This window comes from Staurois parvus, unplaced genomic scaffold (assembly GCF_062004578.1).
Source record: "Staurois parvus isolate SC_StPar_1 unplaced genomic scaffold, SC_StPar_1.0 ptg000283l, whole genome shotgun sequence".
Lineage (NCBI taxonomy): Eukaryota > Metazoa > Chordata > Amphibia > Anura > Ranidae > Staurois > Staurois parvus.
The window spans coordinates 1,193,060-1,209,950 of NW_028318079.1; the positions used below are offsets into that span (position 1 = coordinate 1,193,060).

At 41.5% G+C, this 16,891-nt stretch overlaps 1 protein-coding gene across 15 annotated transcripts in view; it reads left to right on the forward strand.

Moving 5' to 3' along the window:
- CADPS (calcium dependent secretion activator) overlaps positions 1 to 16,891 on the forward strand; it is a 610,020-nt gene that overhangs the window by 495,906 nt on the left and 97,223 nt on the right. For all 15 annotated transcript variants that reach the window (XM_089682020.1, XM_089682023.1, XM_089682021.1 and 12 more), the window contains one exon: positions 231 to 378. In XM_089682020.1, the coding sequence (XP_089538146.1) occupies positions 231 to 378 (148 nt within the window). The remainder of the gene's footprint in view (positions 1 to 230; positions 379 to 16,891) is intronic.

The following is a 16,891-nucleotide window of genomic DNA, read 5'->3' on the forward strand; positions in this document are numbered from 1 at the left end:
CTTCTGGTGGAGGTTAAGCATTCTGTGTGCCCTTTTGTAGGTTGAGTCCACAGCCGTCTTAACAAAGAATATTTTATATTTGTAATGAATGCAGAACATGTGCTGCTGTTCCTGAGTCACCTGGCCACTCACATGCAGAAAATGTGTAAATATAATGAAAAGTTGAACTTGTTACATTGTGTTTTCTGGATAGGTTTTGATAATATCATCTTTTTTTTATTTTTGAACAGGACTAGAATTGCATTTGAGGTGAAGTTACAGAAAACCAGCCGGTCGACAGACTTCCGGGTGCCGCAGTCCATCTGTACCATGTTCAATGTTATGGTTGATGCAAAAGCACAATCAACAAAACTTTGCAGTATGGAGATGGGGCAAGAGGTAAAACTTAAATTTAGACTCATTTATAATGTACTCCAATGGTAGCTTTATTTCCTAAAGTCACTTTAACCAAAAAATGTGTGTTTTTCACAGAAATGCTAACTCTGACATAATGAATGTACTGAGACTGGAATGTACTGTATACATATGGATGGTATATGTAGTCTCAATGTTAACCCAAGAGCTTGATAAATTTACTTTTTATTTACATTATCATTAATATTGGTATTATTATTTTTAAGATGGAAATCCAAACAAATTTTTTTTCTCAGATTGGAAAGATTGGAGGAGGGTTAGAACCTGTGTTGGGTTTTTATTGCTGTCAGTGTACTTGATGGGTAGATTAACCTTTACTTGAGGGGAGGGAAAACCTACCCAAGAAGGGTACAGACAGCAACAAAACCAAACTGGAAAAGAGGGGAGCCTCTGTTTTTTATTTCTGAAAGTGAAAGACTCTGGATCCTTGTCTTGTAAACACCCCCTTGTCAAAAAGTACAGTTAAATAAAAGAACGACATGCTGTTGGAGAAAAAAATATAAAACGACTTACCTTTACACCCTGGCTTATAGCAAACTCACTTAGGCAAGGGTTGCATCACTGCACCTTCTACCTTTGAAAACTGAGGATCCCAAATCTTGCAAAATAAGTGCTCCTGCATGGTGCCAGAGAGCTTTCTCATGGAATTTGATTTCCTCATCATCCCATGATCCCAGTAGAGGGCCCAGTGATATCATCCTAACCTACCTGGGTGTATAAGGTGAGTAAGTGTAATTTTTTTTTTTTTTTTTTATTTCTAACTCCTTTTTTTTTTACATTGTGCTTTTTTTCACATGGGTCAGTAGGAGTCCACAAGATGAGCAGACCTTTCATTTTGATTAATGTAACAGTAATTATGAGTGAGTCATTCCTTTAAGATGAATATCTTATTCCCTAGAGTACTAACAAATAGAAAAATCTTGGCCTGTCAAGCAAAGTCGTTGACCTTTAACAGCATATCTAGACAATATTTCTTTTGTCTGATTGAGGCAAGGAAAGGTTGTGGATTCCTGGTTTTCTAGTTTTATTGATCTTTAATTATCACCCCATATATCGCACTTTCGTCCATTTCATTTGTTTGTGTCTTTCACAAGTTGCGTCTCAATGTCTCTCCTTTACATCCCCATGACTCCACAGACAATAAGTTTCCTAGATTACTGAAGCCCGTTTGTCTGGCTTCTACGTGGCTCACAGACATGTCATACCTTGTGACTTTTGGAGACGGTATTATTTCTATACACTGACGCTGCTGTACAGTAAATTGTTAGTGTTTACGGCTGTGTGATCCATTTGTGTAGTAATTTGACACTTTCTAAAGGGCTGTAATTATGTACAATACATGCAATATCACATTCCTAGCTTTCTAATTCCTTCCTCCAGTCTGGCTAACGTTTTTATTGTAGCAGGTGCCAGTGGGATTTATGGTGAGAAATGAGTTAAAATGAATTCTGTCATTAGGGGTAGCATATTTTTTCCAGAACAATTGTCCTACTTGTCCAGACTGACATAGGATCTCCCTTGTCTCACTTTGGATAAAAAAAAAAAAAAAGTTTTGTTATGTGCATACCCATTGATCATTTTTTTATTTTAAGGATTTATGAAAGAAATAGTTGTAAAAACACTGTGAAGAGCATATATTTAAAATACTGCTATATACTATAGTTTTAATTTCCTTAAAATAGTACCAGCAGCTTGTAGATTACTATAGGTCTCTGAAGACCAATGGTAACTTAATTTTGCAGACATTTAGGGCCATAATAACCCCCAGCATTAGTGTCATTGGATGCAATAATAATACCCAGCATTGATGCCAGTTTTTGCAATAACTTCTAGCTACGGTGCCACCTTATTAAAAAAAAAAAAACAGTATTGGTGCCAGTTTATGCAGTAATAACCCCCAGCATCATTGCCAGTTTAAGCAGTAATAACCCCCAACACTGGTGCCAGTTTATGCAGTAAAAAACCCCAACATTGTTGCCAGTTTACGCAATAATACCCCCAGCATTGTTGCCAGTTTAAGCAAAAATACCCCCAGCATTGTTTCCAGTTTACGCAATAATACCCCCAGCATTGTTGCCAGTTTACGCAATAATACCCCCAGCATTGTTGCCAGTTTACGCAATAATACCCCCAGCATTGGTGCCAGTTTATGCAATAATACCCCCAGCATTGGTGCCAGTTTATGCAATAATACCCCCAGCATTGGTGCCAGTTTATGCAATAATACCCCCAGCATTGGTGCCAGTTTATGCAATAATACCCCCAGCATTGGTGCCAGTTTATGCAATAATACCCCCAGCATTGGTGCCAGTTTATGCAATAATACCCCCAGAATTGGTGCCACTTTATGCAGTTTGATATTAGCTGCTCTGGTCACACTGCAACCCTTCCTGCCCATTCAAACGTGATGCCCCTTGGCAACACTAGGAGCCAATCAGGCTGTGCTAAATGCACATGTACTGACAAGGAATAAGCTGACTGGTAGAGAGTGATCAGAGTGTTTACTGCTGCCACACCTTCCTTGTACAATTACAGACTGGGGGCAGGGAAGAGACTTATCTACCATATGTTCAGATATTGGTGTGCACATACAGTTGTGTTCAAAATAATAGCAGTGTGTTGAAAAAAGTGAATAAAGCTCAAAATGCTTCTAATAGCTTTAATTTCAATACACACAAATGCATTGGGAACACTACACATTCTATTCCAAATCAAAAGATGAAGAAAAATATATCAAATTTGTGTTATTCCTCTAAAAAAAATTGAAGAAAAGTGAATATTAGACTGTTCAAAAAAATAGCAGTGTTTGTATTCTTCTTTACAAACTCATTCACTATATAAACTGAAAAATTTTGCTTTCCTTTAAATCACTTACTTAATATTTAGTTGTATAAGCACTGTTTCTGAGAACTGCTGTACATCTGTGTTGCATGGAGTCAACCAACTTCTGGCACCTGTGAACAGGTATTCCAGCCCAGGATGATTGGACTACATTCCACAGTTCTTCTCTATTTCTTGGTTTTGCCTCAGAAACTGCATTTTTGATGTCACCCCACAAGTTTTCTATTGGATTAAGATCCGGGGATTGGGCTGGCCACTCCATAACGTCAATCTTGTTGGTCTGGAACCAAGATGTTGCACGTTTACTGGTGTGTTTGGGGTCGTTGTCTTGTTGGAACACCCATTTCAAGGGCATTTCCTCTTCAGCATAAGGCAGCATGACCTCTTCAAGTATTCTGATGTATTCAAACTGATCCATGATCCCTGGTACGCGATAAATAGGCCCAACACCGTAGTATGAGAAAAATCCCCATATCATGATGCTTGCACCACCATGCTTCACTGTCTTCACAGTGTACTGTGGCTTGAATTCAGTGTTTGGGGGTCGTCTGACAAACTGTCTCCGGCCACTAGACCCAAAAAGAACAATCCTACTTTCATCAGTCTACAAAATGTTGTGCCATTTCTCTTTAGGCCAGTCAATGTGCTCTTTGGCAAATTGTAACCTCTTCAGCACATGTCCTTTTTCAACAGTGGGACTTTGCAGGGACTTCTTGCAGATAGCTTGGCTTCACATAGGCGTCTTCTAATTGTAACAGTACTCACAGGTAACTTTAGACCTTCTTTGATCTTCCTGGAGCTGATTGTTGGCTGAGTCCTTGCCATTTTGGCTATTCTTCTATCCATTTGAATGGTAGTTTTTCGCTTTCTTCCACGTCTTTCAGGTTTTGTTTGCCATTTTAAAGCATTTGCGATCATTTTAGCTGAGCAGCCTATCATTTTCTACACTTTTTTATATGTTTTCCCCTCTCCAATCAACTTTTTAATCAAGGTACGCTGTTCTTCTGAACAATGTCTGGAACGACCCATTTTCCTCAGAATTTCAGAGAGAAATGCACTGTAACCAGCATGTACAACATTTGCTGCCTTCCTTCCTTAAATAAGGGCAATAATTGCCACCTGTTTTTCAAAGAATGAATGACCTCACTAATAGAACTCCACACTGCTATTATTTTGAACATGCCCCTTTCAATTAGTGATTCAATTACACAGAATCAGCAGCATGCATGTCATGACTGTTGGGTCTGTTGGATTTCTATTACTCTACTACACCTGCTAATAAATTATTTGCCATGTAGAAATATCATTTCTACCAAAAACAGTGATTGATCAGGTTAGTGATGTCTGACTGCTATTATTTTGAACACAACTGTATATATTGAAGTCTGTAGCTGGTACTTAGTAAATTCTGTAAGCATAAACTTTTCCTATTCACACACATTCGAGGCAGTAGCATACTGTATGTGCATGTTGTTAGTAAGTTAGGCCAATTGCTTGATATATTTTAGCTGAGAGTTATATATGATTGCCTAGTTTTTGGCTTTGTTCAGATGAGGATAGGTGGAGGTATATGCAGGGGCGGACTGACAACTCATGGGGCCCCCGGGCAATAGGGAATCATGGGGCCCCTGTGTCCTTTCCCAAACTCAAAAAAGCCTATGAAAAAGGTACCAGGGGCATCTCATGGGGCCCCTTACTGACCCCGGGCCCTCGGGCAGTGCCCGGGTTTCCAAATGGTCAGTCCGCCCCTGGGTATATGTAATATAATTCAGAAGAGCAGTCTGGCGTAACAGTTTTTAACTTGACTTTTCTATATTTTTTATATGGACACTAACTGCTAGAGTGACAATCTTTGCTTAAGTTGGCCATAGATGGATGGAATTTCAGCAGGGATCACCAAGATTCAATCCATGTATGGGCAGGGTCATTGTAATGAAGTCAATTCACCAATCTCGAGTCTTCACCAATCCACTTCAGTACAACCAGCCTGTCGGATTTTTTACATGCGATTACTGCTGGCGGCAATTATGTTCTTCCAGCAGTAATAAATATGTTCTGCCGCCAACATATCAGAGTAGCACTGCCGGAGGATTCAGGCAGTGTTGATGGGGGAATCAAGCAATATTATTTCCTGCAATCCATGGTTGCATAAAAGAAAATCGCATCATCTGTGGCCTGCCCTAGTGCCCTACTGCACTGTATCTTTGGAGGAGCAGCATTGTTACCCCAGGCTGCTCTTCTGAATTGGACTACATACACCTCCTCCTCTCCTCACCTCCATCACATAGAAGTAGTTCAAAGGCAATACAGTGTTCCCTCGCCACTTCGCGCTTCATGTTTTGCGGCTTCAGTGCTTCGTGGGTCAGCAGCCACATTGTGTTGATGCGCGAGAGAGAAGGATCCCTGCATGAAGGAGCCCTTATAATGCCGCCTAAGCGCTGTGCCCCTGCGAAAGGTTCCTCCGGGGCGCCCAAGAGGAAGAAGATGATGACCATCAGCGAAAAAGTGAAACTTTTAGATATGATCAAAGAGGGCAGAAGTTATGCATCTGTGGCACGCCATTACGGGGTGAATGAATCTACAGTGCGGTACATCAAGAAAACAGAGGCAAACATCCGCAAAACTGCTTCAATAACCTTCAACAAAGAAGCAAAACGTGTGATAACTCCGCGTAATAACAGAATTGTGAAAATGGAAGGTGCACTGGCATTGTGGATTGCTGATTGCAGGAAAAAGACAGTGAGTGTGGACACTAATATGATCAGGACAAAGGCCAAAGCTCTCTACGACCAAATCTTGCCCAATGACGACAATGAAGAGGCTGAAGAAGGTGCTGACGAACCTCAAGCCAGTACTAGCGCTGCCAGGAGTGATTCGCCTCCTCGCGGACGAGCCTTTTCAGCCAGCAAAGGCTGGTTTGAAAAATTTCAAAAAAGATACGGCCTCAGAAATGTGCTTCTGTATGGTGAGGCTTCCTCTGCTGACAACGATGCTGCTTGTCGTTACGTGGAGGAAACGTTTCCTAACCTCATTAGTGAGGGAGGCTACCTTCCTGAACAAGTTTTTAACATGGATGAAACAGGCCTTTTTTGGAAGAGGATGCCTTCACGTACATTCCTCTTCAAGGACGAAGTGAAGAGGCCAGGCTTCAAGGCTCACAAAGACCATGTGACTGTCATCATGACTGGCAATGCTGCAGGTTTTATGCTTAAGCCAGGCCTTATTTATAAAGCCAAAAAACCACGGGCATTAAAAAACAAAAATATGGCCCTGTTGCCCGTGTTCTGGATGCATAACTCCAAGGCCTGGATAACGAAAGCTCTGACCCTTGAATGGTTCCTCCATTGCTTCATTCCCCAGGTGAAGCTGTATCTGGCTGAAAAGGGCCTCCCCTTTAAGGTCCTCTCCTGATGGACTAAGCAGGAGGCCATGCAACGGACCTGCAATATGACGGTGTGCAGATAGAGGTTCTGCCCCTGAACACTACATCTCTAATTCAGCCGATGGATCAAGGTGTCATTCGTGCCTTTAAGGCACTCTACACTCGCTCCACGATGGAGAGCCTCATCTCGGCAGTTGATGATGCCAATGATGAATTCACCTTGAAAGCATACTGGCGCAGTTATGACATTGCCTCATGTTTGTCTAATATTCAGCAAGCATTAAAGGACATGAAGAGTGAGACCATAAAATCTAGCTGGAAGAAATTATGGCCGAACGTGGTGCACGACTATCCAGGCTTCACTCCTGAAGAAGTTCATCACTCAGCGGTGGAGAAGGCGGTGAGGCTGGCTCACATCATAAGGAATGAAGGATTTGTCGACATGACAGAAGAAGACATCAGCGCCCTTATCGATTGCCACTTGGACCCACTGAGCGATGAAGACCTCCTTGAGATGACAAAGTCTGCAAGTGAGGAAGAAAACGAAGAGGAAGACGAAGAAGAAACTGAAAAGCGTGGCCTTACCCTGGAGAATCTGCAACAATTGTGCAACATGGCAAGAGCGATGCAACAATTTGCACAAGACATTGACGACAATATGGTTGGAGCTGTCGAGTTCAGCAATCGCGTTGACGGGGTTATGTCCTTGTACAGGGGAATTTTGAAGGAAAAGAAAAAACAAAGACAACAACTACCCATCACCATGTTTCTCTCCAAAGTAAAACCCCCGGCTCTACCGTCAGCGCCTCCAGCAGAAGAGTCTCTGAGTCAAGTGAGAGCCTCTCCTCCGCCACCAACACAAGACTCTTCGCCTCTCTCAGAAAGCAATGTTGATTAATGTTTATTACTGTATAAGGTTTTGTAATTACAGTAACCCTATTGTAATTAGCACTGACACGTTTAAGTAAATACGTATACTGTACATTACTGTTGTAATTTTTGTCTTAAATGAGTAAAGTATGAATACTGTTTACATATTTAAAACATTCTTGTACAGTACCCACATGCACAAAAATTCCTAGGGGCAAATACTACTTCGCGGTTTTTCAGCTTTTGCGGAAGGTTCTGGTCCCCATTAACCGCGAAAAATGAGGGATCACTGTAATAGCTGGGAAAGCTAATATTGAGATATCAATTCAGTGTACAAAAGTTGCAAAGGGAGAAATTTTGGCAAAATAAACAGGTATTTTCTGTACTTGCAGAGGATATACTTAGCCTAAAAAATGTCACCTCATCTATGGACTGGTAAGCTGTAATATATATTTTTTTTTCTTCTTGGGTTTAGATATCCGTCAACTGAAAAACCCATAGGAGTTGCTGATTTACTAAAACTGGAGAGTGCAAAATCTGGTGCAGCTCTGTATAGAAGCCAATCAGCTTCCAGGATTTTTTGTCAAAACTTTATTCAACAAGCTGGAGTTAGAAGCTGGTTGGCTACCATGCAAAGCTGCATCGGATTTTGCACTCTCCAGTTTTAGTAAATCAACCCCATTATATAAACTACCAAATAGTTTGACAAATATTTGAATACAGTGTTGCTCATATGTCCAGTCTATTTCGGCAGTCTGCAAAGTACACACACTGCAAGAAAGTGTCGCTCAAATTAACGGAATCATCCTAACGAATGTGTTATGAGAAGCAGCTCTGAGGTAATGCAGCATAAGTGCTATGGAAAGTGACAGTTGCTGTGGTATGGTATTTTTAAAGAAAAGCTGAGTTGATAGACACATGAAACACATGGAAATTATCGGTGCATAAGTTACTGTCTCACACTGAACTATGTTTTGAAGCAACTTTGAATGTTGAAATTTTTTTAAATAAATCTGATATTCTGACCCACTGAGACATTAAAGGGAAAACCTTAAATCTAAACCAAAGAACAAAGCATGCATTTACATATCATTCTGAGTTTAAATTAAAGAGACACTAAACAATATTTTTATTCTCCCACTACAATCCATACACATCTAATACTTAATGGCCTTGTAATCCATTTTTCTTGAAATTGTCTCTTCTGGGTTTTTTTTTGCCTTCTTGAAACTTCCTCCATGAGCTCCTGAACCTCTCCTATTCCCTCTCACTTTAATTTGTTTAGAACAGGGTTCTCCAAACTTTGTAAGCAAAGGGTCAGTTTACTGTCCTACAGGCTTTTAATCTTACTCTGGACCCTAGTATTAATAAATTATATCCTGGCGCCAGCGGGGAGTCGGAGTTGGCCAAGTGGGCGGAGCTTTACCAGTTCACGGATGTATGGAGGTGAAAAAATCCTGGGACCAGGGCATATACTTGTCACTCAGCATCACATAGAACTCTATCTAGAATTGATCTTTGTTATGTTGCAACAGAACTTTTAGCGAGGGTTCGGGAGATCTCCATCCTTCCATGAGGGATTTCTGATCATGCTCCACTCCTTCTAAAATTAAGTATTACTGATGCCCCAGGACAAAAAGTCTGGAGGTTATCTCGGTATTGGATCACTGATCCTGATGTAAAACCCTCTATAGGGAAGGCATTGGAGTATTATTGGGACTCTAATGAGAATACTTGTGCACCTACTACTACCTGAGAGGCTTGTAAGGCTACTCTTAGGGGTCAGTATTGAACCCTGGTAGGGGGCTGCAAGTTAGATGTCAGGGGGAAGTGGACTTGGTGGACCGGGGGGTGCAGGAAGCTGAATCCAATTACGTGCTCAATCCAGGTCCTGTTAGTCATCATGACTTACAACTGGCTACTAGGGACGCTTTATTGTTATGCACTGAGGCCTCCAGGAAGGCTATGTTGCATCAAAAATGGTATTTTTGAACAGGGTGATAAAGCGGGCCACCTACTGGCTTGGTTGGCTAGGGAACAATCTGCCATATCCAATATTGCCCTAATACAGGCCGAAGACGGTTCCAGGATCCTTGATCCACTCTCCATCAACTGGCGTTTTGCCAACTATTATGCAAGTTTATATTCCTCCAGAGCTGCCTTCACGCCACAGGATTTGTTCCATTATCTGGATCATGTTGACCTGCCGTCTCTCTCTGCGGTCCAGAGGGAGCGGTTGGAGGCACCGATTTCCTTGGAGGAGATCCAGCAGGTGATTGGCGCTCTCCAATCTGGCAAAACGCCGGGCCCATATGGCTTCCCAATTGAATTCTATAAAACGTGCATTGAGCAAATGGCTTCCTGTTTTCAAAAACTATTTAATACTCTACTTGAGACAGGAACTCTCCCCTCGGACATACTTCAAACAGTGATAGTGGTGATTTTGAAGCCCGGGAAGGACCCGACTCACTGCTCTTCCTAACAGCCGATCTCCCTGCTAACTACTGATGCGAAAGTACTCGCTAAGGTGCTGGCTGGGTTCGGTTATCTCTGCGGTGGTGCACCATGACCAGATGGGTTTTATGCCGGAGAAGGGTACAGATATCCGGAGACTGCTCACCCATATTTCTGCAGCTTGTGACAGGGATGACCCTGGGGTGGTGCTGTCCCTGGACGCCAAGAAGGCCTTTGATTCAGTTGAGTGGGAGTATCTATGGGAAACTCTGTGCCGCTTCGGATTTGACCCTCACTTCATTTCGTGGATGAGGTGCCTGTACAGTGTGCCGCTTGCAAGAGTACACTTGCTTTCGCTGGGCTTGTTTGCCCTGACGATTGATCCTTTGGCATGTCTGATCTGCTCTTCCAATTCCTTACATGGCCTACATGGTGGGCAACTGGGAGGATAGGGTTAGCATGTATGTGGGCGACACTCTCTTATATTTGAGGGACTGTAATTCGTCCCTTAGAGAGGCGCTGAGTCTTATCGATCGCTTTGGCAGCTACTCCGGAATACGCATTAATTGGGAGAAGTCCATACTGTTTCCTCTTGCACTGGGGCCCTTGTCTGATGTTTCCTTTGCCCCTATTAGATCGGTCTCTCATACTTGGGTGTAACATTCCAGCGTAACTTGAAGAAGTACCTAGGAGACAATCTTCATCCCCTTGTGCAACAGTTGCAGACTAAATGTACTATTTGGTCTTCCCTAGCACCATAGGCTGGGTTAATCTTTTTAAAATGATATTTCTACCTAAGTTTATCTATTTTTTTTCAGCATACGCCGTTGCAGATCCCGCAATCCTTCTGTCGTGTGGATCGTGTCGTCTCTGGGTTTATTTGTGCTGGAAGGACCCCTAGACTTTCCCACTCCACTCTGCACTTACCTATTGATCGTGGTGGCGTAGCACTTCCTAAACTGCTTTTATATTACTGGGTGGCTGTTCCGGTCACAATGTGCTGGTGGCTCTCCCGGCCTAGGGATAATGCTGCAGTGATCCCGGAGGCGACAATATTGGGCTCGTATGCTGAACTTTGTAACATAATTCATAGAGGACCAAAGTCCAATTCGGCCATCACTCTTCCTATGCTGACGACCCTGAGGGTGTGGAGTCAGGCTAGAGTTCAATTTAGGGTAAATAACTCATACTCCCCTCACACACCGCTCTAGGGCAATCCTGTCCTCCCCCATCTTCACACGATACCGGATCCAGTGGTGTGGGCTCGATATGGCATTAAAGCGTTGCACCATATTATGCCTAGTGGTGTCCTGCTTCTATTTTACGAACTCAAATTCAATCATGGCCTGCCTAACTGGATGTTTTTCTGGTTTTTACAATTGCGTCATGCTGTGCCTGCTCAATTTCCTTCTCCACCAACCATTCAGACGGATCTGTTAGAAAACTAGTTGTTAATGGAGATCTTGCCTAAACCGCTGCTCTCTCTCCGTTCCCTGTTGATACTCCTATCTACCCCTAGAATGCAGGTGCTTTTTGATAAGTGGCACACAGACCTCCCTTCTCTGTCGGAGGATGATTGGGAGGATTGTCTTTTACAGTGGCTTCCTACCATGATATCAGCTAGGAACCATTTCATACAGCTAAAATTTATCCGTATAGTATATTACACCCCATGGCGATTGGCTGTGATATATCCTGATAGATCGGCCACATGCCCTTGCTGTGATATGGAGATAGCACGTTTCTCCATATGTTTTGGGATTTTTCTGGGCTTCTCCCCTTTTGGGTCGGGGTGCTAGATACTATTAACACTGTTAGTAATCTGTCTATTCCCATGGATCCACTGATTATGTCTGGGTCTCTTGGACCTCGTGGAGACGTCTAAGCATATTAGATTGTTTGTCTTCTATGCTCTCTACTATGCTAGAAAATAAATTTTGTTGAAATGGAAACCATCTGCCCCTCCAACAGTCTCAGGCTGGAAATCAGCAATCAACAGTGCGCTTCCATTGTATAAACTTACTTATATGAGTCGTAACTGTCCAGCTAAATTTGACAGAATATGGGCTGGGTGGGTGGAGGCTCAGGGTCTTATGGTATAACACTTGGGTTATTATCTTGCGGGTATGTCCAGTTTGTATTGTTTGTTTGCTTGGCTATTGTTTATGTTTATGGTTTGCTTTTCCTCTTTGCTCCCTTCTTTCTCCCCACTTTTTTGCCCCCCCCCCCTCCTGTGTTTCCCTCCTCTTCCCTTTTCTCTTTTCTCCCCCCCCCCCTTTTCCCCCTTTGTTTTATCCGCTCTTTTCTTTTCTGCTACAAATCATGCCCTTAGATCTTTTTCCTGAATCTTATTTGGTGGGTGATGGACATCTACTGTGTAATATGTATGTTTTTCTGATCGGACTCAGGATGACCGGTTGACTCCGTATGATCTTTAGCATTGGAATTTCATGTGTATCGTAAATTTACTGACTGCCATAAGTTTTCTTGTTCTTATGTACCTTGCTTTGTTATACTTTTGTATGATTTCAATGAACGCAACTGTTAAAAAAAAAGAATATAAACGGTAAGGGTAGTGGACTGCAATACCATATATGGGGGATGTCAAGTACACAAAGCCCCTCGCACCAAACAGCTCAACTGAACACTTAAAATGTTGGGACCAACGCCTGATAGGGGTGCAGGGACTGCAAATGGTAATAGCTCACCACTTCCAGAATATAGACTGCATCTGGAGATGGATGAGAGTGAACACTACCGTTAAGTGCAGAGGAAGACCATCATCCAAGTGGGATCCTGCAGGTATGTCTAGGGCCATGTAAGACTTCTGGGTGCGGTGGTGTGGTGGAAAGCCAGCAGGTTGCAGCTGGAGAGCCTGGGCATGCTGCGCCGATGACTTCAAGGCTTTTCGCCCACCGAGTCACGTGGAGTTCGTCAGGATGTTGTGGCTGCCATATTGAAAGCCTTATAGGGAGACATACGTCACATCCTGATCATTTTCCTATAAACCTATAGCCATGATGTCACATAAGCTTCAAATATAGTAAATATATTTACAAACATTGTATACATAGAAATTATGTCACGTGGATGAACATAATTTATACTAAGTACAAGAATTGATTGAATAGATATAAATATCATTTATCACAAATAAACATTAGTAACCGTTTTTACATGTACTGGTGAATACAGAGTCTTGTCCAATGGCCCTGCGGGAGAGGAAAGGAAAAAAGTGGAAAAAAGGATGGGAAGGGTGGGAAAATTATCAAGCAAGCAAATTGTGGATATTTGATTTGTGGCTGTGCATCTCCTGGCTGACACTCTTACATTCCCCGTGACCCATCCTGAGTCCGCTGTGCATTGCATCCATTAGCTACCTGCTACACATGGCTTCACATTGCCAAATCATTGCTACCTCTGTAGTATATCACAATTGTTTCCATTGCCATGTGCAACCTGTTTTATTAGCCCTGTGCTTTACTGTTCGGATGAGTGAGTTGCATGCCTATGAGCCCAGGCTGGAGTTCTTTTTTTTCTTTGACAACATTGTCAATATTTTATTTGTAGGGTGAAGGTGTGTTTTGTAGTGTGTGTCTTCACTTATTTTTATACAATTAGCTGTGAAACCTGAGCTTCAATCCGCACCGCACATGTTTGAATCAGCTCTAAGGGGATTTTCTTTGAAATAAGTGAAGGTACCGGGCACATGTATGGGTACAAGCTCTGAAATTTTGGTCAGGTCCTGCGTGGCACTAGGCAGACCATACAGTACATTTCTCACAACAGTGAGATTGTAGATGAGTGTAACCTATAGTGAAAGTGCTGTGAATGGGGGGGTAGGTGGTCAGAAAAGAGTAAGATCCCAGAACACAGTGCACAGATATACAGGTTTTCGTGCATCAAGACAAGTGGCTTTAGGCATCGAGTTAAAAATGAATAAGCTATTAAGGAATCAGATTGCACAAGCAAAGAGGTCTTGCAGCATTTTTTTTTAGTTGTAATGCGATGCAGTGCACTGTAGCATAGCCGCATTTTGGAAATTAGTTTTGGTAGCTTTCAAAGTGAATGGCACTGCTATGCACTACGGTATGCATGGTGGAATACTATTTGTTGTGTTAAAGCCCATGTTTTAATAATGTGCACACTATCATTAAAGTGTGTCTTTAACCACTTCAATCCCGTGTGCTTTTACCCCCTTTAGTTTTCAATTCATTCAGTGTTTTTTGCTGTGATTAGCTGTGATTGGCCACAGCTAATCACATGACACAAATGGGCTGATTAGCCCAGTCTGTACCATGTGATTACTGTAATCAATCAGAGGTAGCAACACAATTGCATATAATGAAGGGCATGAAAGGAAGCCATCCATTGTTTACAATTGTAATGTGACCTGCTGTGATTAGTCACAGCGATCACATGGTACCGACAATAGGCCGGTACACAGATCGGTTATCTGTCCCATGCACGCGAGGCAGTTATCCAGGAGTACAGTATGGTCATATGATGTCCTGCCAGATCAAAGAGTCCTGCTTGGCCGTCATTTTGTTATTGGCCAGGCAGGATCTGGTTAAGCAAGTTTTTTCTTTTGGGTTTGTATAACATAGGAGTGGATTACAACCTCTGCTGTGGTAGATTTCCACTGCTGTCTGGGGCTCCCTAAGTGAAATTCCCCCCAAAGAACATGTCACTGGGACAGGACAGGTGAACTTCTCAACAGGCACATAGACAGCAATACAAACACTTTAGAGTATAGGAAGGCTAGAACCCCAATAAATGTTTTATTGCTGTCTGTGTCCCCAGTGGAGATTTCTTTTTTTTTGTGTCTGGTCAGTGGAACAAGAAGTGAGGGAAAAACTCCCAGTGGGGCCTCTGATAACGCTAAAACCCAGGCAGTGGATCTAAATTTTAACCATCTATTTAAAAAACAAAATTTGCAAAGCATTTTAAAGTGACTATTCTAAAAAAAAGAGTTACAAAGTGATTCAGGTTTGCAACTACTTATTGCTTCAGTTTTCTAACAAAGTTGCTAGTCATTTCCCACTCATTTGTAAAGCCACAATTTAAAGACCAGTTAACTGAAGAATGGTAAATTGGTTTTTGCAATACCAGCTTAAAGAATATAGTTAAAAAAATTAAATAAAAACAAAAGGTTATACATACAGTAGGTAAAATGTGTGGACATGGCAGGGATCCTCAGACTTTCTAAACAAAGGGCCAGTTCACTTCAGACCTTAGAGGGGGGTTAGAACTGTGGCCAGCAAGAGTAGAAAATGCGAGTTAGGCCAAGCAAACCCTAAAAATATATATGGTCCTGAGTGAGCAGTTGAGCATGTTACCTTTACTATTCCACATGAAAAATTTGTCTTGATAGACTCCCACAGACTAAACCTAATTTGTAATACTAAGATAAAAATAAATAATCCAAATAAATAGAGAAATACATTTGCAGGCTATGTCCTTATCCAAATTTTAGTTCGCATTAAAAATATCATGATAGTCAAAACCTATTAAAAACACATTCCCTCACCAATGTTCATGGCCACAGACAGAAAAAAAATACTGAAAAAAGATACTGTAAAGCATGTGGTACATACACATCAAGCTCATGTGTGGGGTGCATATATGGTTACACATCATGTAAAATAGGAATAACAATATTCCCCCAATTAGCTAATTGTTCCAGCTGTCAGACTTAATATAGCGCACAGGTGGTATAGGTAAAATAAAGTGCATTGCTAAGTAGCATGTACATGGGTAACAGACAGTGAAATGCTTCCTTCAAATAGTAGTAAATGATTGTAAGAAGAAAAAAGGGCATTAGGGTGCCAAAGACATGACTCAAAAAATATATAATAAAACTTTCAGTAATTTTATTATAAAGCATTAAATCAACACTTCACAGTATTGAACATAAAACCACCACAAAATGTTCATGTAGCTTAGAAGTCTGTGCAGTATAATTCAGCTCTGCATGTTTCTCTACAATTCTGGCTTCCTCAGGAGACTTATGAATACTGCAAAAGGTGCCACTAAAAATAAAAACATACACTTATGAATATACCAACAGACAAAAATGTAGCAAACACAGTATACACAAGGATTTTTTCCATGAGTTATTTCGGAGATTGTCTTACCCAGGGCAAACAACGTGCTGAATGGTAGGAGAAATGAATTGATACCAAAAGTTGATACCTGAGAAAATGGTTGTGGGTTTCTTTACAATATATGATGTTCTTGGAGTGTCTATATAAATATGTCTTCTTTTTTTGTCTATTCTAGGTCATATTATTTTTTTTTTGGGGGGGGGGGGTTGGGGTTCCCCTCCTATGGCCTCAGACACATCAAATCTGGGGGGGGGGATCATTGGTGCAGAAGCCTATTAATTTAATTATTTTGATATCAATTCATTTCTCCTACCATTCAGCATGTTTGTTTACCCTGGGTAGGATTATTCTCTCAAATGACTCATGGATAATTTTTTGTGTATACTGTGTTTGCTACATATTTGTCCTGTCTGCTGGTCTATCTGTCTGCTGGTCTATTCATAAGTGTATGTTTTTTATTTTTAGTGGCACCTTTTGCAGTATTCATAAGTCTCCTGAGGAAGCCAGAATTGTGGTGAAACATTTAGAGCTGAATAATAGAATAATACTGCACAGATTTCTAAGCTACATGAACATTTTGTGGTGGCTTTATGTTCAATACTGTGTTGTTTTAATGCTTTGTAATAAAATTACTGAAAGTGTTATTATATTTTTTTGAGTCATGCTTTTGGCATCCTAATAATCCCCTTTTTTCTTCTCACAATAAATATGCATTTTCATTGGGATGTAGTGCCCTTGATCCTCTGACACTTAGGAATTTCTTGTTCTTCAAATATTAGCAGCAAACCAATATGCAGAGTAGAGCCACAAGTAGATGCAAAGC